This window comes from Hyperolius riggenbachi, chromosome 8 (genome assembly GCF_040937935.1).
Source record: "Hyperolius riggenbachi isolate aHypRig1 chromosome 8, aHypRig1.pri, whole genome shotgun sequence".
Taxonomy (NCBI): Eukaryota; Metazoa; Chordata; class Amphibia; order Anura; family Hyperoliidae; genus Hyperolius; species Hyperolius riggenbachi.
The window spans coordinates 149,425,758-149,447,371 of NC_090653.1; the positions used below are offsets into that span (position 1 = coordinate 149,425,758).

The window sequence follows — 21,614 nt, forward strand, 5'->3', positions numbered from 1 at the left end:
CTGCCGAGGTATTGGGCTGACCTCCTCTCCAGCTGGATGGGACAGTTCTGCGGGTATCAGCCACCCGGGTAGTTGCAAAAGTCTCAGCAAGGTCTGCAGCGACAGTTGCTGAAGCCGGCCTGCGTTCTAGCACAAACTGGCGTACATCAGCAGGGCAAATGTTCAGAAATTGTTCCAGGACTATCAAGTCCTCCAGGACATCATAAGACCCTTTGGTGAGGCATAGTGTCCACTGGCGGAGTGTGGTGAGCAAGCTGCTGGCCACATCTCGGTACGAATCAGAAGGCTTTTTCTGCCAGGCCCTGAACTTTTTCCGATAGGCTTCTGGCGTCAGCTGGTACTTAGTAATGATAGCGTCTTTTATAGCACATAATCATTATCCTTCTCCGCAGGCAATTCTGCGAAGGCATCAAGCGCTTTGTAGCGCAGCAAAGGTGTCAGATGTCTGGCCCACTGGTCTTGGGACAGACGATACTGACGGCATGCTTTTTCAAAAGACCGCAAAAACAAGTCAATGTCTGTGTCTTTTTCAATATTAGCAAATTTAAATTTTGCACTTACGGGTGGTGCAGCTCCTTCAGCAGGGAGGCTGGGCGGTGAACTCCGGCTGGCCTGTTGAACCTTTGCCATGTTGAGCTCATGCTGTCGTCTCTCCCGCGCCTCTGCAGATTGGCGCTCCCGTTCTCGCTCAGCGGCATCCCTCTCTGCGTGGCGTTCTGCAGATTGGCGGTCCCGTTCCTCTCGTGCCTCTCGCTTTTGCTCCGCCATGTACTGCAGGTACTTGTCCAGGTCAGTCTCCTTTAGCTTTTGTAATGCCTGCTGCATTACCGGGTCAGCACCCATGGACAGTCCAGTACTGGCCGGTTCCAGGCGAGTACTTTCAGAAACTCGGGGATTGGGGTCCATACTGACAGTCTCTGGCGTAACTGTTGCAACAGGGCCCGCAGGATGCTCAACCTCTGTACGCCTAGGATCTTCAGCCTCTGGTTCCCCTTGCCTTGAGTCAGATGGGGCAGCGTCTACCTCAGCAGACACATCCAGCTCCCGCGGTTGCTGGGTATCCCATTGAAACAAGTCATTTACCATGTCCTGTTTGTTCCGGCGGAGGGTGTCAATGCCCCGCAGCTGACAAAGATTTTCCAGGTCGGATACGGCCATGAGCTTGTAGTTACCGGACATTTCCATGCCAAATAAAATAAAACTTTTGGGGAGGGGTACTGGCTACACAGTCTCTCTGTATATATAAAAAATATATTGCCTTCCAGCTACACCAACGAATTAGTTCGTTTCTCGATAGCGCTAGCGCTCTTGCAGATACTTTCAGCACAACACAGGTCCCAACCGCTGCCTAACACTGTCACAGGAGCCCTAGTGGCTGACCGCACTTAGCCTTCTAAACGGTGTCAGCGCACAGATCGTGCGAACTCTGGTCGCAGTCAATGCGCAGGAACCGTTAAGAATTAGCCGCAGACAACTCAGAAGGGAGCCTGTGAGACACGGGTAATTACAACGTCACCTACTGGTTCAGAGTAAACTGCCACCACCGCGGTTACCATGGGACCGTGGAGCCCACTAACTGACTGACTAGTCCTGCGAATAAAACGGTTAAACACACGGTATTCTGTCTAGCCAACAACAAACAAACAGTAGCGTATCTTCAGAGACCCGGGATCAGTTCTGTGTGTGTGCTGATAAGCAGGGTAGCGGACAGTGAATGACTTGGAGAAAGTCGTTTATTCACGCAATATAAATAATTAATATATACAGACAATTATTAAAATCACAATTATTAAGACAGTAATAGCCAGTATAAAAAATAAAAGAAGGGAGAAAAATACTTAGTTCCTGGAAAGATGTCCTTTTTGTGGGAAAACAGAGTTCTGGGTTTCAATTTGAGTTCAGAGTTCAGACCAGGTGGATGCCAGCATATCCTCAAGCTGGCATCTGATGAGTTCAAGATGTTTCAGTGTGGAGGACACTGAGTTTGGGTCCTCTGCCATTCTTATGCCCCTGCTTCAGTAGGAGGGAGTGAGGGCGGGGAGCCATACACCCCCTTAGAAGATGAGATGAGCCCTCCCCTTGTCCTGGGGGCTAGAAATCATATCTACCCATATATGGGCTCTATCTCACAGAACCGTACAGGTCAGGGCAGATTTATTAACATTTTCAGGTCTGTCTCGATTTACCCAGCGCCCTGATACCAGACATGAGGGGTGGGACCCCTGTGGTATCATCAGGGCATTTTCAAACTGCCTAACTGGCAGTCCTTACCTCAGAATGTTCTGAAACTTCCTCAGAACCAGCACCGGGGCTCATGCTACACTTCCCCCACGTTTGGCGAAGCTGCCATCTCAGGAACCCCAGAAATATGACAGATCTGGGAAGTTATGGATTATGCTATGAGACTCAGGTTTATTCAGGATGTGTTCTAGCTGCTAACAGCTGACTTCCCTTTGATCTTTACCAGTGAGCAAGGTGTCAAGACCTCCCGGAGATTTGTAGCCTGCCTGGCTGCACCTAGGCATCCTGATCACCCCTTGGTTAATTAACATCTACATGAGATCAGCTAGGTGTCACCTTATACCTGATGGATGGGCCATCCGCACAGCTTGAAGCTAGGGACTCTCTGGGCCCAGGCTCATTAGCATATCAAAAGAGCCATCCAGCCTTTAGGATGGTGCTCTCTCTGCTAAGAAAAGGACTTCAGCTCCCCCTACACACTCAACCCAGATTGTATCGATTTGAAGCGCAATCGATGCAGGGAATCGAGTGCGATCGCTTTTTCTTCACGGGCGGTTACAGGACGCGCCTGTGGCCCCGCAACCGTCCGTGACAAAGGTGTAAAGGCACGGTTAGAAAAAATCAAGAGAGGTAAGGCACCAGGCCCAGATAGCATCCACCCTCTAGTATTAAGGTAGTTCAGTTATCAATAGGTCACTTTATCTTATTTCCTATGATTCTCTTTCAAGCAGGTCAGTTCCCTATGACTGGCATACAGCTGATGCTTTCCCCTTATTTAAATAATAACTTTAACCACAGACTGAACTTCATTCCAATCAGTAGCTGATACCCGCTTTCCCATGATGAGAAATCTTTACCTTTTCTCTAATAGATCATCAGGGGAGTCTGTATGACTGATATTGTGGTGAAACCCCTCCCACAGTATGATATCATGCCCATGGTCGTGACAGTTTTCTGTCTGTGAACCTTGTTGCATTGTGGGAAATAATGGCTTTTTCCAACTGCCAAGCAAGTCATTTCTCCCTCTGTGCATAGAACTCTCAGTAACAAAAATTCCGTACAGATCACCTGGCAGAACTAAAGTAGCCCTCCCCAGTATGTCGCCTCGGCACACCCAAGCTCGGACGATGCAGCCTAATCAGAGCCAGAATCTGGGCCTATGGGTAATTATGCACAGTCATGGTTGTTTCAATCAAAAAGCACATCCAGCAAGTTAAAATGATTTACGCCCTTAGTAATATTTTAAAACTTCATCTCAGTGGATCTTGGCTTCTTAAAGTGGAACTAAACTTGCTTATTCACATTGTTCCCGAGACAATCAGTTCTGTGTTGGAGCAGACAGAAAACAGTAAAATCATTTTATTTATAAGTTTTAGTTGTCAAAGAAAACTTGAAACCAGCCAGGACTCCTCTTATATGAAACTTGAAACTTGGTGGCTTGGCGCCGCAACGAGATGGCTGCTTGACTCTGAGCTCTCACTACTCCGTCCACCCGAAGCTTCTTTTTAGCCCTTTCTCGCTACCCATCCAAGGACAAACAAAACACGTGGCGACAGAGCTCATCACGGCCAAACGCTAAACATACTCAGGCCAAGGTAGGACAATCTGTCTCTGACATATTTCGAACCCAAACACTCCGTTCTCAAACGCCCAAGATGGCGCCGGCAAAAGACACCTCTTTCACCCGATCCTCCCTGGAACCCTCCCCGCCTGCTAAAACCTCTGATAAGCAGCTCAAAGCACCGACACTGGCTGATATTCTGGCTATGGCAGAGGATATCAAGGCCTCGTTCCATAACGCCATAGCAGAGGTGAGAAACGACGTAGCGAACATAGGCCTCAAAATACACGCGATAGAGGCCACGGGGAGAAGAGAGCCACGCAGATTAAAACACTGCAGCATACCTCAGTGAAGCATAAGGGGAGACTGGAGGAGCATGCAAGGAAGCAGGAAGACCTTGACAACTGAGGTAGGAGATGTAATCTGCGGGTGAAAGGCTTATCGGAGTCAGTGACACAGGACGGCTTGGTAGAGGCATTAACCGCCTTCTTTAATAAGCTTCTTGAGCGTCCCATGACACGCACATTGGTTTTATAAGAGCACACAGGGCCCTAAGACCCAGGGCTTTCGAAGGTAAAAAAAACAAGAGATACAATATGCTGCCTAGAATCGTTCACCCTGAAAGAGGAAATTACAAGAGCAGCCAGGAATCAAGAAGCGATTTTTTTTCAATGACAATCCTATTCAGCTCTTTCAGGACCTGTCCCCTATTACCCTTGCTAAAAGAAGAGTGATGAAACCTCTTTTGTCAGCCCTCACAGACAAAGGTTATCAATATAGGTGGCGATTCCCATTTGCTCTAGCAGTTCAGTCGGGTGGGAAACTGTCCCATACACACGCCGGACTGCAGGCAACGACGGGTCTGTCATCACCTCCCGCTGGGCGGGTTTTCAGCAGACAGTCCGGCGTGTGTACAGTCTGTCGGCGGACTGATATGGCTGTTTCTGAGCGATCTGCCGTGTGTACAGTCTGCAGACAGACTGTACACACGGTGGACTGTCGCTGGCACGCCCACCCAGCGGGAGGTGACGCCGGACCCGTCGTTGCCTGCAGTCCGGCGTGTGTACGGACCTTTACGCTCCAGATCTGGGCTAGCAGACTTCTGTTTGGAACTGGGCATACCAGCCATTAAACTACCAGATTGTGACGATGACTTAAGCAATCTCAATGCGATCTTGAATGAAAATGATAAAAATGTGCTGATAATGAGGGTTCAGGCTCTGCCTCAGATACCAGAAAGAAACCACAGGCAGGTTGCTCTCTACAAGATTCATCCGATGAAGACTGAACCTAAAAGTAACCCAGAAATGTGGACACTTGAAATCTTGCTTACTTTCAAAATATCACAGCTCCACATTCAACGGCATAATCCAGTCCAAAATACCTAGTTTGAGTTGGAATGTCCATGTCCATTAAGGGATACTTAAAGAAATTGCCTTAAGAACGATTCCTGGTCTCTCCAGACACCTCTTGCCTCCCCTGAGAGATTTAGACCCCATCCCGTTATGTTTTGTTTTGGTTTTTCCCCTTTTTTCCACTGTTTCATAATTTTTGGTCCCTATCTTGCAGAACATCCTCCACCCACTGAAACGATTGTTCTGTCCATTTGTGTTGCTTACAATGCCGAAAGTATTGATACCCTGCTGATCTGTTTGATATATCTCAACCCTGCTAAGATATTGCTTATTATATAGGTGTACATGTACAACAGGGATTGTCTTTGGGGAGTTAGCTAACCAACAGGTTTGTTCGGGCTCTAGACGGGGGGTGGGGAGAAAATTTGGGGCGTTTGTTTCAGAAATATATCTGATATAGAAACTGGTTGGTCCTTTACCTAGCTGTTCTTTGAGTTAGAAGTTATTAAAACACCAATGCTATAGGATGTTTACAGTAGTGCCTGCTTAAGTATAGCCCGGTTACATATTTTTTTAAACTTTAGACGTACAAACTCCCGGGGAAACCTAGCTTTATTAGTTCTTAGTTCAAGTCCATAAGTATGGGTAGCTGGAGAACAGATGAAGGTTTTTTTGTATGGGTGGACAGAGTGGCTACCTCAAACCATATTGCCACTCCTTTTTGTGATCCAACTACAGGCATAATTATCTTGATCTGTTGCCAGCTTACTACGTTCCCCACACGGTGTATCAGAGTGTACACCGACCTTTCATCCCACATTGTGGGTAGGCACAACAAGCCACATTGTGCCTACGTGGGTGTGTTCCTTCTCTGTTCTCAGATTGACAAGCTATATTATAAGTGGTTATTTTTTATCCATGAGACATGTCTAACTTACTCTTTCTCCTCTTCTCTTACTTACTCATCTTTTCTTCCCTCTCCCCTTCTTATTTCTCTCTCAGCACTCTCTCTGTTGGGATTCTGTCTACCTATTCTAATTCTGACTGTGCTACCATGACAAGGCCTCACACTAACAATGCTCCCATGGAAGATGGGAATATACATACTTCGATAGGCCCACTATCACTAAAGATTGTCTCTCTTAACGTAAATGGCCTAAAAAAAGATCTACTGTTTTTGATTTCTTATACAAGGAAAAATCTCAAATAGCCTTTCTTCAAGAAACACATTTGAGAACGACACATATACCTACCAGATTTGACTCTAGATTCCCTTTGGCCTTTCATGCCACATCGGCCGCGTCAAAGACAAATGGGGTATCAATACTTATTCACAGAGACCTTCCCTTTGTGTTGGAGGAGGTTGAAATTGACCCTGATGAACGTTTTTTGTTTGTTGAGGGAAAACTGGGTGAACGACAAATCACTATGGCCACGCTCTATGCCCCAAACAAACATCAAGTTACTTTTATTGCCTCCACAATGCAGAAATTGTTGGGCTTTTCTCAGGGGATTTTAATGTACCTATACACTCCCTGCTAGATCGCTCTAATGGATCCTCGTTTCTCTCTTATAGAGCTTTGAGACACATCAAAAACTGCTTGCAAAACTTAACAAAAATTTGCTTTCCTAAAACAGAAAGAATTTGCGATAATTCAGGTTGGAGTGAGCTCGAGATGTCTCCCAGAGCACCACTGCTGAATATATGCAAATTAACCATTGTACCCTTAGAAGCTAAACACACCTCCAGAACCGCTGGATTGCAATGATGTGTCAGCTTGTTAAATTGTACAGAGCCATAATAATCCAACATGCATACAGACTGTTTCGGATTGTTTGATCCTCATCAGTGCATTAATCCATGCCATGCACTGATGAGGATCAAACAATCCGAAACAGTCTGTATGCATGTTGGATTATTATGGCTCTGTACAATTTAACAAGCTGACACATCATTGCAATCCAGCGGTTCTGGAGGTGTGTTTAGCTTCTAAGGGTACAATGGTTAATTTGCATATATTCAGCAGTGGTGCTCTGGGAGACATCTCGAGCTCACTCCAACCTGAATTATCGCAAATTCTTTCTGTTTTAGGAAAGCAAATTTTTGTTTTTCTTAACATCTTAGTAAGGGGGCTTTTAGGACCATTGTAGTCCCTTACACACTCCAATGAGTTCTGGGTCACCATGAGCTTGCTGGTTAGTCTGTACCAAAACTTAACACTAATGGATCCCTGGCGCATTGCACACCCCAGGGATAAAGACTATACCTATTTTTCCAGCCTTCACAATAAGTATTCGCGAATAGACTACCTTTTTGTGGCTCAGCGGGATTTGATGTTGATCTGGGAATCCAAGATAGGTAACATTTCGATTTCTGATCATGCCCCCATATTTTTGACTTTGCATTTTCCAGAGAGATCCACTAAAACATGGTGCTGGAGATTAAACCCTAATTTGCTGGCTGACAAACTTAGGACACAGAAAATCTCACGGTCACTTCAAAATTATTTTGACCTAAATACCACCCCTGATGTTGAGGGTTTGACAATCTGGGAAGCCCATAAGTCAGTAATCACAGAGCATTTTATCAGAATGGGTGCTAAGCTTAAAAGAGAAAGAGAAGAAGGTATCTCTAAATTAACTGCTGAAATCACTAAGCTGGAAGGTTTACATAAACAATCTTTGGCTGTCCAGACGTTGGAGGAATTGGCTACATGTAGAGCAAAGCTTCATTCTATATTATCTATAGATGCCAAACGGAAAATTATGTCAGGGAAAAAAATCTTTTACGAGATGGGTAATAAAAGTGGGAAATACTCGGCAAGATCTCTTCAGAAACAAGTAATACGATCACAGATTTCCTCCATTGTTGACAGCAGCCAAAAACTGGTTAAATCAGAGGAGATTGTGGAGGAATTCAGAAACTACTACAACTCCTTATATCATTTAACACCTATGCCACATTCCTCTTTATACCCCTCTGATAATGAAAGCAGACAAACTAAAATAACAGAATTTCTCCAAAAGTATGGAAAACCCCTCCCAAGGATGCAATCTGAGAAAGAAGACATAGAGACCCCTTTTACCAAGGATGAATTTCTCTTAGCAGTTAAAGCATTAAAACCTGCTCCTGGTCCTGACGGATTTACCTCACAATATTATAAATCCTTTAAACAAATTCTGGTGTTTCCTTTTGTCACGGCCTTTGTGACAATCCAGCCCTGCGATCCCGTCTAATCTGCTTCCGTTAGCGTATGCAGGAAGTACGGTGAGCAGACGGACAACAAAGACCGGTTGCTGGATCGTCAGAGGAAAAAGGTTAATGCGACAGAGCCTGCCAATCCCATCTAATCTGCTCCCGTTAGCATACGCAGGAAGTATGGTGAGCAGACTGACAATGATGATTAATCGCGCAGCTGCCAACAATATGTAATGTGACAATCACTCACCAATCCCGTATTACTAGGCCACTGTTGCCATGCAGGTCTCATGCACTAGAGACTTCTGGAGGCAAATTCACTGTGTGCGTAGTAAACAGTTAAGATTGGTTGGAGGTGCCCATACATATACAATCCCGATTGTATGTACAATCGGTAAATTTAAAAAATCGATTTCGCGCTGGAAATCAGGTAAATTCACTGCCACCACTCTCCGATTGATAGGGTGAAGAGACCCCAACGCTATCATAATACGGTAGCCAGCCCAATCGCGTTCGACATGCTCCAGTCACCGTTCGGGGAATAGTCACTTCCGAAGGCTTAAAGACTGTGAGCAATGTGACGTTTAAAGAAAGGTTACTGGATCCATATATGATGCAATCTCGATTGTATGTCTAATCGAGAAACTAAAGTTATCGATTTTGCACAGGAAGGAAGAAACGGTTATTTACAACCTAGCTAGCAAATGAACAATTTATAAGCAAATAATAAAACAATGCAGTAGCATGACTGACTCTTCAGAGGGCAGATTCATTGTAGCAACAATCAGATGACCAGAACAGGCACAAGACTGAACGATAAAATCATTAGTTTTATTCTAAAACTACATACACATAGCCTATTTTAGCCCACAGGTAAATATACCTGTCCAGCAGAACAGATTGGTTTGATAGAAAGAGAGTAGAGATGAAAAGAAACAGAATGTCTTATTGTATAGTTCAAATACCGTTATTGGTAGTCCATGCGGCAATCAAAGTCCAGAATGGCCGATTGCCATGCGGCCTGAGGCCTTTGTGAGAAATAATCCAAGATGGAGGTTTTGGCCCGTGTCCTTGCGGGCTGGTCGATTGATGTTAATTCGACGTCAGATTAAAGGTGAAGGACAACCTGGGCCCAGTTAAGTTATACACCTCACTTCAGCAAGGAGGAGTTAGGGGCGGGAATCACACACCTCTTTGGAACTTGAGATGTGCCAGCCCCTTCTCACTGACACAGAAATATATCTGAATCATGATAGGTGTGCTAATCTTCAAAAGCATACAGGTTATGTTAAACCTAGTAACATTTTTAGGTTGATCAGAATTTACCGATAACAATTATATCAAACTTGAGGGGTCAGACCCCTGGGGTATTAAAGGGTTACTTTAAAACAGTCTTACTTCAGTTCTGGGAATCCGATTGATAAGGAAATAACTCAGACTCAGCGTCACGTGAAGTCCAATAAACTCTGTGAATTTGAAGGACCTGGTATTTTTGTAACCCCAGAAATATTACCAATATAGTAGTTTATGGAATATTAACGGTTACAGTAGGGTTATCTGCTCTCTGAGCTGAGCCGGCTGGGAGAGGATTCTCCTTTGATCTTCTAGCTGAGGGAACCCTGAGAGACCCCCTGCGGTTGGCTCTTTTCAAGTACCGGACTGAGGAGACTCAAAGTCTGGAGGAGAGCAGTGTAGGTGTGAGCTTTCTCTCTCTGTGCCTGGTGGGTGTCCTGGACCCAAGCAATATTTCTCAAGATTCTTGCTTTGGAAAAGGAAGCCATTTGGCACCTAGTGATTACAGGAGTATCTGACTTGTCCAATGGCCATTAGCATGAAGTTGCTACATTTGACCAGGGAGAGGAACTGTGTTAACCCCTGGCTTCCCTGATCTTTTTATAAACCAAGCCTTTCCTATCCGCTGTCACTTTTTAATAGTGGCTAAAGGGAAATGAGGGAATATTTTATAAGGCTCTAACTACTTTATTAGGACGAATAAACGTTTATTTGTCACAGCCTTCAACGCAGTTTCTCCTTCCTCTACTTTATCCCAACAGTTCTTAGCTGCTCACGTAGCAGTGATCCCCAAGCCAGGGAAAGACCCACAACAATGCTCCAATTATTGCCTAATCTCATTGCTGAACCTGGATGCCAAAATACTGGCGAGGATTCTAGCAAATAGGCTACTTCCCTTTATTCCACACCTCATCAACAGTGATCAAGCTGGTTTCGTCCCAGGAAGAGAGGCTAAAGATAATGTGATGAAAACAATTGGGGTAATGGCTTATACTAAAAAACAAAATGTCAAATTGTTTATCGTATCTACAGATGCGGAAAAAGCTTTTGACAGGGTGGCTTGGAATTTTATTCACGCCACCCTGTTAAGCTTAGGCTTGGGACCCTTTATGAGACAGCAGATTGAATTATTATACTCAAATCCATCTGCACAGGTAAAGGCCAATGGATGTCTCTTTACAACCTTACATATTAAGAATGGTACGAGGCAGGGCTGTCCCCTGTCTCCAATCATATACATTCTTACATTGGAATCCTTCCTGAATGCAGTGAGAGATGATGGGGCAATTAGAGGAATCCAGATAGGTTCTTCATACCATGTTGTTGCAGCATTTGCGGATGATCTTTTATTCTACTTGCAGGATCCCATAACAATGCTCCCAACCTTAATTAAAAGATTTGAGTCAAAATGAATCTTCTACCCTGGTTTTTATACATTAGTCAATGTCTTCTTATTGTCCTTCCCCCATCGTATATACGTGACCTTCAAAAACACATCAATAAATTCATCTGGGGAGATAAGCCACCCAGGATTAAAAGATGTTTACTTGCTCTACCCAAAGAGAATGGGGGTACAGCCTTGCCAGATCTTCATACATATCATGTGGCCTCACAATTATGCAGAACTGTTGAATGGGCAAACAGCAAGACCCTAAAAAATGGGTTTTAATCGAACAGGAAACAGCAGGCAGAAAAACACAAATCTTGGGATGGGCAGATGTATCAGGTGCCGAACAGAAAACCTGGGTCAACCCCCTTTTGTCAGAAACATTTAAAACAATGAGGTGCACTCTTCCCTCTATGGGTCCATCCTCATTTCCTAGTAAGTTGACTCCACTCTGTGGGAATCCTTCTTTTTCCCCTTCCTCTGATATCCCATTCTTCCTAAATTGGCCGAATAACCAAAGCCCAAGAGTGAAGAATTTTGTTACAAATGGGTCAGTGAAAACCCTTTCTGACATAAATGCCCTCTCTATTTCCCTGAATTTCTGGCAATATTTCCAGCTAAGACATTTTTTAAACTCTTTGAAACACAAATTTGACTGGAAAAAAACTCTTACACAATTTGAAGAATTAATTCTTGCTGCAGATACTCCCAGAGACTCGATCTCTCTGTTATATAAGATGTTGTTATTAGCCCCAACTCACGATAAGCCAAAGTATCAGAGGCAGTGGGAGGAGGATCTGGGACTCTCATTAGACGATGATCAATGGAGTAAAACACTCACTCTCAATCACAAGGGCACATTAAATGTCAATACACAGGAACTGGGTTATAAACTCCTCTCTCGGTGGTACAGAACACCTACTATCCTACTATACAAAATGTATTCTTCTGCACCAGATGTATGTTGGAGATGTGGATCCACAGGTGGGAATATTATTCACATCTTCTGGTCGTGCCCATTGTTGAGTTCATTTTGGTCACAAGTGCATCAAACCATAGAAAAAGTATCTTGCGATAAAATTGAACCCTCCCCAGGGTCACTTTTGCTACATAATACGATGGAATCCATCAAATCATATAAAAGATCTCTGGTTTCACACATGATCAACGCTGCTAGAGCTTTTATTCCTATCAAATAGAAGTCTGCCCCCCCCCCCATTCCCGATCAAGGACTGGTATAGAAAAATAGATGCAATAGAGGCTATGGAGAATTTGATTCATATTGCAAATGATCAAAGTGAAAAACATTCTATGACCTGGTTGGTGTGGTTCGATTTGCAATGCTCTGATGAATACAAAATTGTCATGGCCCCCTGAATTGGCTACTCTTTTCCCTCTTTTTCTTCCTTCCTCTTTCATGTCGCATGGATGTTCCCGCGGTTGCCTTTTTGGTTCTTTCTGATGCCCAGATTTATCTTTTGCAATATTATTGTTTAAATTAGCTACTTAGAAGCATACAATTAATAGACTTCTGCTTATATAGACAATACATTGTAGACTTAGAGTACAATATGCGAATACGGAGGATGTATCCTTGTGATGTACTTTCTTTTTGATGTTTTATGTTAAAGATTTTCAATCTCAATAAAGCTTTAATTGAGAAAAAGAAACTTGAAACTTGTATTGAAAAGCATTCAGCAGAGGGAATGCATATAGAGAAATGTAAGACCAGAAATGGCTTGGAAAAAAAAAAACCAGTACAGTTCAGTGGCATATATTTGTTCTTCCATTTTACCTTTGTTCTTTACGCAAAAAAAGATAAAATAAAAAAATAAAACCTCACTTCCAAGGAATCCTTAAGCTGGCCATACACTGGCTCGATTTGCTGCCGTTTCGACAGTAGATTCGATCACTGGGATCGAATCTGCTGCCAATCGTTCGCGCTAAACGCGCCCGCCGATCCGATTTCCATCGATCGCGCTGTGCGAGAAAATACCGTTGATCACCCGCGGGTAGGGAGCGCGTCGCTAGCGGCGGCCGATACGATACAGTTATACAATACCTGACGCTGGCTCCCGGGCATCTTCTCCGCGCTGCACCGCACTGTTCCTGCTCCATCCCAGCGTACATTAACTTCCTGTGTCACTCCAGTGACCAGGAAGTTCAAATAGAGGGCGCTCTATTTGAACTTCCTGGTCATGGAATGACACAGTGTACGCTGGGATGCGGTGCGGGATGCTGGGATGCGGTGTAGCGCAGAGAAGAGGACCCGGAGCCAGCTTCAGGTAATGCATGGGGGGGGGGGGGGGGGGGGGACAGGCGGCAGGAGAAGCTCAACAGATTGTGATCGGTTTCAGGCTGAAATCGATTCACAATCTGTTTGCAGTAAAGGCAGCCATACGATCCCTCTCTGATCAGATTCGATCAGATAGGGATCTGTCAGTTGGTCGATCTAATGGCAAATCGACCAGTGTATGGCTACCTTTACCCTCATGAACATCAACAAAGAGAGATACAACCTTAACATACCAATCCCTTTTCATCTAATAAACAAAACAAGGAAAAGACACTGGCTATGTAGGGGGTTAATACAGTTTATTCTGATGACAGCCAGGAATTGTATTCCGAAGCTGTGTGGGGTAAGGCACACATAGCAGATTTTGAGGAGTGACTAGCACAAATTACTTTCTATTTCTAGCTCCTGTCATACTATGTAAGGGCTCTTTCACGCCAAGCCTGTAGCATTGTGTTGCAATGGACAATAACATTGCATTGCAGTGCGGCACAGTCTGCACAGTGTGAAATGGTCCTCAGGGTGCATACACACATCAAATTCTGATGACAGCCAGGAATTGTATTCTGAAGCTGTGTGGGGTAAGGCACACATACCAGATTTTGAGGAGTGACTAGCACAAATTACTTTCTATTTCTAGCTCCTGTCATACTATGTAAGGGCTCTTTCACGCCAAGCCTGTAGCATTGTGTTGCAATGGACAATAACATTGCATTGCAGTGCGGCACAGTCTGCACAGTGTGAAATGGTCCTCAGGGTGCATACACACATCAAATTTTGATTGGCCAGCTTTACCACTTCCATCTAGTATAAGAGTTTACCTATGTACTGTAATCTGATCGTAGTATTCAAAATCTGTTCGCCCTCATAGTACATGGGGGTGGTAAAATTGGCCAGTCAATGGCCATGTACACTATTTCACATAAAGCACAGAAGTAAACAATATTTTTTTTAGTTAAATGTCTTTTCATACCCCACCTTTCAAAATTCAATTTGAGTGGTGTTACTCTCATGGGTTTTTTTCTCCATTTCATTTAAAATCATGGCCTTCATTTTTAAAGGACAACTGAAGTTAGACGTATATGGAGACTGCCTGTGAGAAAACGCGGAAAAGCCGCCGCAGGTGCTCAGAGCAAGGCGGCTGATTCCGCGTCTAACGCGGCAGTTTGCGCGCGTAGGCCTACATCTGCTAGTATGGCCGAACGCGGAGAAACCGCCGCATGTCCTGAGAACAAGAATCCTGATTTCGCGTCCAACGCGGCGGTTTGCACGCATAGGCCTACATCTGTCAGTATGGCCGAACGCGGAGAAACCGCTGCATGCTCTGATAGCGGTGCGGCTGGTTCCGCGTCTAGCACGGTGGGTGGTACACAACACATGGCTGGTGTGGCTGGGACTGATAGTCCACACAGGTTCAGAAGGACCGCTGAGAGGCAGAGCTTTTATGACAGCCAGAAGAGAGTCAGCTGACCAAGTTGGTCAGCTGACAATCCTACCAGTTCTCATTGGTCCAGCACTTAGGGGAGGCGCTGGAGAGCGCTGTACTGTATATACTGGGTGCTGGTCATTCTCTGGTTGTCTGCCGTTGCGATCACTACGTGGAAGCACTCAGACTTTTTTTGTCAGAATCTGTGTTATTTTCTAGACCAGTTCCAGGGTGTTGATGATCACGGACCTCACACCCCAGACTAGGAATACTGTATATTATCTGCGTTATTCTCTAGACCAGTTCCAGGGTGTTGATGATCACGGACCTCACACCCCAGACTAGGAATACAGTATATCATCTCTGTTATATCTCAGACTAGTTCCAGGGTGTTGATGATCAAGGAGCTCACACCCAAGACTAGGACTTGTATTATCATTCTGTTATACTTCAGACTAGTTCCAGGGTGTTGATGATCACGGAACTCACACCCAAGACTAGGCATTGTTTATTATCTGTTATGACCTTCTGCTTTCCTGACCACTCTTCTGATCACTGATTTGGTACTTCGCTATATCTGATACTCTGTTGCCAAACCCTGCGTGTTCTGGGATTACCAAATCAGTCTCCTGTCTGTGTACCTTATCTGTCTGTGTGTTGACGACCTGGCTTGCCCGACCTCGAGAGCAATCTCCCCAGTTAAGAGATAGTTCACATATCTGTTAGTGACACCCCCCCTTGGTGTCACTCACACTCTGGTCCTTCCTATTCCCAGTCTGGTCACTCCCTTGGGAGTTCTCTGACCATAGGAAGGAACTTGTTCTTTGTGCAGTATCCCTTACTGCCTCATCACCTGCTTGGCAGGTGCGGTCCTCAAAGTATTACTGTTGCACCAAACACTCTTATCACTCAGGTGTCCAGAGGTTAGTAATGTATCTGTATTATCGGTGATACTGCAGATCATCAATAATCAGGTATATATCTGCATTTTTGGTGATACTACAGATCACCAATAATCAGATCCTCTCTGTGTTTCACCGATCGTTACACTGCCATATTTATTTCCTTTTAAAGGAATCATCAGGCAAAAAAAAACCCTACCTCGCTCTACTTACCCAGGGCTTCCTCCAGCCCCTTGCTGCCATGTCCCACACCGCATCTCCGCTCGCAGCCACCAACCCGTGGTCCCCGCCGGTGCAGAGGCTGACCTTGAGGTCGACCTGAGCGCTGCTGTCAATCAAGCCCATGTTGTCCGTGGTGTACTGCACAGGTGCAGTAGTTCTGCGCCTACGCAGTACACCGCAGACAACGTGGGCTTGATTGACAGCGGCGCTCGTGCAAGCGCACTTGAGAAGTTCGGCCTCTGCACCGGCGGGGACCCCGGGCCGACGGCTGCGAGTGGAAATGTGGCGTGGGACATGTCGGCTGCAAGGGGATGGAGTAAGCCCTGGGTAAGTAAAGCAGGGGGGAGGGTTTTTTTGCCTGATGATTCCTTTAAGCAATACCAGTTGCCTGGCAGCCCTGCTGGTCTATTTGAGTACAATAGTGTCTGAATCACACCAGAAACAAGCATGCATCTAATCTCATCTCAATGGGGTTAGAGAATGGGGTTTAGATGGTCTGTTTGAATTAAGGCATCTTAATGACATGTATTTATGCTTGAAAAAAAATATCTGTTTTCCCTTTTGATGTTGCATGTATATAGCTGGCTGTACCACCAGCCTGCAAATAACAGGATATAAGCCCGACAAAGGCTGCAAGGCCGAAAGCTTGCTTATTTTTATTCATTTTTAGTTAGCCAATAAATGGTATCATCCTGATTTAAAACTTCTTGCTTTTACTGATGGCTAACACGGTACAATACCCTACTGCTACTACTAATCTCATCAGATTTGACAAAAACACATCTGATCTGCTTCATGCTTGTTCAGGGTCTATGGCTAAAAGTATTAGAGACAGATGACTGCCAGGGAACTGGTATTCCTTAAAGTGTACCTGAGCCAAAGCTCGGGTACACAACACCAGATATTTAGTTACCTAAATAAAGGGAAGCCTCAGGATCCTGTTGAGGTTTCCTCCATTGGTCTGCTGTCCCCCGTCGCTGAGGAATGCATTGTCGCTAATCCTATTGAGGCAGCACGACTTTTCTTCCGCAACCATGGCTGGGCATTGTAAGACTGAGTCCGCCCACACATGCGCAGTACCATAGAGCTACTGCGCAAGCGCAGGTGGGCTCAATCTTACAATGCTCGCCATGTTTGAGGAAGAGGAGCCGTGCTGCCAGGACTAGGAGGGGCCAGGCTCAGCTTCAGGCGCACTGCGGACCACCGAGGGAAGTCTCAAAAGGATCCTGAGGCTTCCCTCTATGAGGGGTTCTGTACCAACACTTCGCTAGCCTGCAGGCATTCTGTTGTTATGGAGGGGCAGGGCAGAAGGCACAGCACATGACAGAGAGAGCTAGGTGAGTAGAACAATGCCCTCAGCCTACTTTTGTCAAAGACTATCTGCCAGACCAATGGTTCCCTGAAGGATCAAAAGGAATTTGGGGCAATTGACACGCCCGGTTTCACACTGGTGGTGTTTTTGCCACAACTGAGCTGAGCTTGCAATTCCTAAAGTGCTGCAAGTAGCATTTCAGGAGTTATTTTCGATCCCTGAATGAGAATCGCAAACACAATTGTGGCAAAATCCCTGCAATTTTGCAGCAATTTTCAATGAGAAACACCTTAGATTTTTAGCTTTTCTGAAGGGCAGTTAAGCTTGCTATACGCTTGCAGATTTTCCCAAAAGATAGATCTCTCTCTGATCAACATCTGATTAAAGAGGGATTTATTACTGCCACACATTGCACATTGATTTTTAATAAACTTCAGCAGGGCAGGGCAAGTCAAAAGAAACTCCAGCCTCAGGACACAGTGTAGGAGGGTGCACACAATATACTCAGCTATCATTCCCCTATTGTGTTTGAAACAGAGAGAAATAAGAAAAGGGTATACATGGCAATGACTGCAAGCCAGATAACCAGATGTTGGGGGTCCTGGGGCGCCTCTTAAGCTAAGCTAAGGCAATCAGAGAGTGATGGCTGGGGTGGGAGGGATGGAGGGGCGCACTGTGGTGTCTCAGCCTTGGGTGCTGGAGGACCTTGTCCTGGCTCTGAATTTCAGCATGAAATGTATTATAAATCTAGTATGGATGCTCTCTCAGGTGTCTCCCCTGTTATACTGCTCTCCTTGGGGGCCCATACACTGCCCAGGTCACTACGGCACCAGGAAATCATGGCAGCATAGACGTGGAAGCGTGCCAGCTGGAGAGGCAAGTAAGAGCTGGTTGCTGTGTTAATACTCTGCATATGGCCCTGGGGAGAGCAAGGGGGGGGGGGTGCCATTAGCTCTAGTCCTCCCTTCCCAGATAACACTGCACCCCCATCCCCAATAATGTGACTCTTGCCACTCGATTTCTGTTAAAAATTGATTGAAATTATGGGATCGGGTGGCATGTGGAGGCAACAATCTTTGGCAGATATGATCACAGCAGGGGCTTTCTTACCATTGGGCGGGGGGGGGCTGGGCGCACCGGGTGACTGACAGCGAGGGGGTGTCGCCACGACCCCCCACAGCTGCAGAGCAAGATGGGAATTAGTGCTAGAAGGAGGGACAGCGACGGTGGGGAGGGGGGCCAGAACCCCCCTTCCTCACCTGGGTCCCCTCCTTCTGCTCTCTCATATATTAGCGGGAAACAGGCGCAGCAGGCAGATAATTACTCACCTGACTTCCGCATTCCAAGCGATGAAGCGCAGCGTTACGTCGTCACAGCTCTCCGCCTTCAATGTCGCTCACTGTGCTTCCTGATTAGCGGAAGCACAGTGGGCGGCATTGAAGGCGGGGAGTTGTGACGACGTGACGCTGTGCTCCAGCAATTGGAACGCGGTGGAAGTCAGGTGAGTAATTAGCAGGTGAGTAATTATCTGCCTGCCGCGCCTGTTTCATGCCCCCCTCCCCACCGCTGTCCCTCCTTCTAGCGCTGCTTCCCCCTCCTGAGGCAACGATACTAGCTTCACTGGTGGCAACTATACTGGCTATACGGGGGCAACTATAGTACCTACATGGGGGGCAACTATACTAGCTACACTGGGGGCAACTGTACTAGCTACACTGGGGGCAACTGTACTAGCTACACTGGGGGCAACTATACTAGCTTCACTGGGGGCAACTATACTACCTTCACTGGGGGTAACTATACTACCTTCACTGGGGGCAACTATACTAGCTTCACTGGGGGCAACTATACTACCTTCACTGGGGGCAACTATACTACCTTCACTGGGGGCAACTATACTACCTTCACTGGGGGTAACTATACTACCTTCACTGGGGGCAACTATACTAGCTTCACTGGGGGCAACTATACTACCTTCACTGGGGGCAACTATACTACCTTCACTGGGGGCAACTATACTAGCTTCACTGGGGGCAACTATACCAGCTATACTGGGGACAACTATACTACCTACAGTACACTGGGGGCAACTATATTACCTATACTGGGGGTAACTAAACTACCTACACGGGGCAACTATACTACCTACACTGGGGGCAACTATACTAGCTACACTGGGGCCAACTATACTAGCTACAATGGGGGCAACTATACTACGGGCAACTACTAGCTATACTGGGGGCAACTATGCTACCTTTAGGCTAGTTACACACCAGGACGTTGCGTTTAGGGGACGTTATAGGGCACATAACGTGCCCCTAACGCAATGCCTGGTGCTCTCTGGTGTGGACGTCGGAGTGAGCCGCGTTGTGCAGCTCACTCTGGCGTCCGTGATGCGTACTCTTGGACGCATGCAGCATCACGTGGTCCCGCCCGGCCAATCGCCGCACAGACCGGCCGCTCCAGGAAGTAAACACTGCACGTCACTTAGTGCAGTGAATATTAATTAGCCATGTGCCCGGCCGCTCTCCCCTCCTCCCCAACATGACTGAGCATGTGCAAACAGTCTAACGCGGCTTAGCCGCGTAGAACGCACAGCATGCAGCACTTTGCTGCGTTACAATGTAACGCAACGTGGGCAGTGTGAACAGCCCACTTGTGTTACATTGCTGTGCGTTGGGGGAGCATTACAGGCTGCACTAACGTGCGCCTGTAACGTCCCTGTGTGCAAGAAGCCTTACTGGGGCAACTATATTACCTATACTGGTGGCATCTATATCTGGCATTACCTGACGTCCTGACGTGCCGCGCTTAGTATGCCGTATCTCCTCCTTTCCTTTTTTTTTTGGGGGGGGGGGGGAGGTGTCTTATAATACCCAGCACCTGGTGTCAAATGCCCCAGGTACACCACAATCCAGCGACCGAATCTGCCATAGAATGTCTCACAGTGTTTAAAGCGGAATATAACCCTGCATTTCAACTTTGCTCTAAAACATTATTTACAGTATATTATATGCAACCAGCATTTTTTTTTTTACTAGACCAGCATTGGAAGGGTTACACAGGGCTTTAAAGTTCCTGGAGATTTCTGCAGACGCATCCGAAGCTGAAATAGATACATTTTGTTTACATAAATGTATCTAAGTGTTGAATGTGACTCATCTCTCTGACTGAGAAGGAGCTTGGAGGACAGCCAAAGAGTGTGTAACATTTATCAATAGATACATATAACTAAATGGAATGTAGCAATCTGAACTTCTGCATATCTCTCCACAGAATTTTAAAGCCAATGGGCACCGGATTAAAAAAGAAAAAGTCAGATACTCACCTAAGGAGAGGGAAGGCTCGGTCCTAATGAGCCTTCCCTCTCCTCTCCCGGTGCGCTCGGTGCTGCGCTGGCTCCCCCGTTCGCGTCCGCCGCCGCAGGGACTTTGGAGGTCTTCGGGAGCACTCGGGCTTTCGAAGACGGGCCGCTCCATACTACGTACGCGCGAGTGCGTCATAGAGGGCGCTCGTGCATGCGTAGTATGGAGCGGCCGCGTCATCGGGATCCCGAGTGCTCCCGAAGGCTTCCGAAGGCATGCGGAAGTGGCAGTATTTGACCGAACTGGTCGAATACTGCCACGGGGGATCCTGCGCGGGACCGGGCACCGGGAGAGGAGGGGGAAGGCTCATTAGGACCGAGCCTTCCCTCTCCTTAGGTGAGTATCTGACTTTTTCTTTTTTAATCCGGTAAACATTCACTTTAAAAACCTCTGTGTTTAACCCTTCCAATGCTGGTCTAGTAAAAAAAAAATGCTTTTTGCATATAATATGCTGTAAATAATATTTTAGAGCAAAGTTGAAATGCAGGGTTATATTCCGCTTTAAGCACCATTCATAACAAAAGTTACCCAATACACTCTGTAAATCACTGCAAAAAAATGCAGCATAATAAGAATTACAGCAGAAAACAAACAGTAAGACGTAGTTCGAAAATAGGAGTTAACCCAAAAGAAGGCGTAGGCGCCTCCCAATTCCCTCATAAAACATGGCCGATTCCGACTATTGGCACCCCACCCGTAGACCGCATGCGTAACTCTACTCTGTTTGTCGCATTGCACTCGGCGGAGGAATATTTTGCATGTTTTGTATGTAGCCTTTGAAAACTATCTCACGGTTCATTATTTTTATTTATTTATCGGGTGGGATTTTACCATAGGGTAAAACGTTTCACATCAGTAGAATCATTTTATTTTGCTGACCTCAAACAGGCCAGCAGGGCGAGCGGAGTGGAGGAACTACTTTTCCTGGATGTAGTGCCGGTCTTTCCAGTCAGGCGCCATTTCACAGAGCTGAGTGGGGCCGGTAGAAGATCGTGCTCTATTCTCATGATCGACATGGCTGCATCAGTGGGGAATGTAGCTGACAGCACAGGTAGGTG

At 46.0% G+C, this 21,614-nt stretch overlaps 1 protein-coding gene across 3 annotated transcripts in view; it reads left to right on the forward strand.

The window, feature by feature from the left end:
- Window positions 1-21,492: 21,492 nt before the first annotated feature.
- The window catches only part of OGT (O-linked N-acetylglucosamine (GlcNAc) transferase), a 94,685-nt gene continuing 94,563 nt past the window's right edge, over window positions 21,493-21,614 (forward strand). The window contains exon 1 of one of the 3 annotated variants that reach the window (XM_068247523.1): window positions 21,493-21,607. In XM_068247523.1, coding sequence (XP_068103624.1) covers window positions 21,562-21,607 — 46 coding nt within the window. In that variant the 5' untranslated portion in view covers window positions 21,493-21,561. The remainder of the gene's footprint in view (window positions 21,608-21,614) is intronic. The other 2 variants (XM_068247520.1, XM_068247521.1) reach the window with 2 other exon arrangements.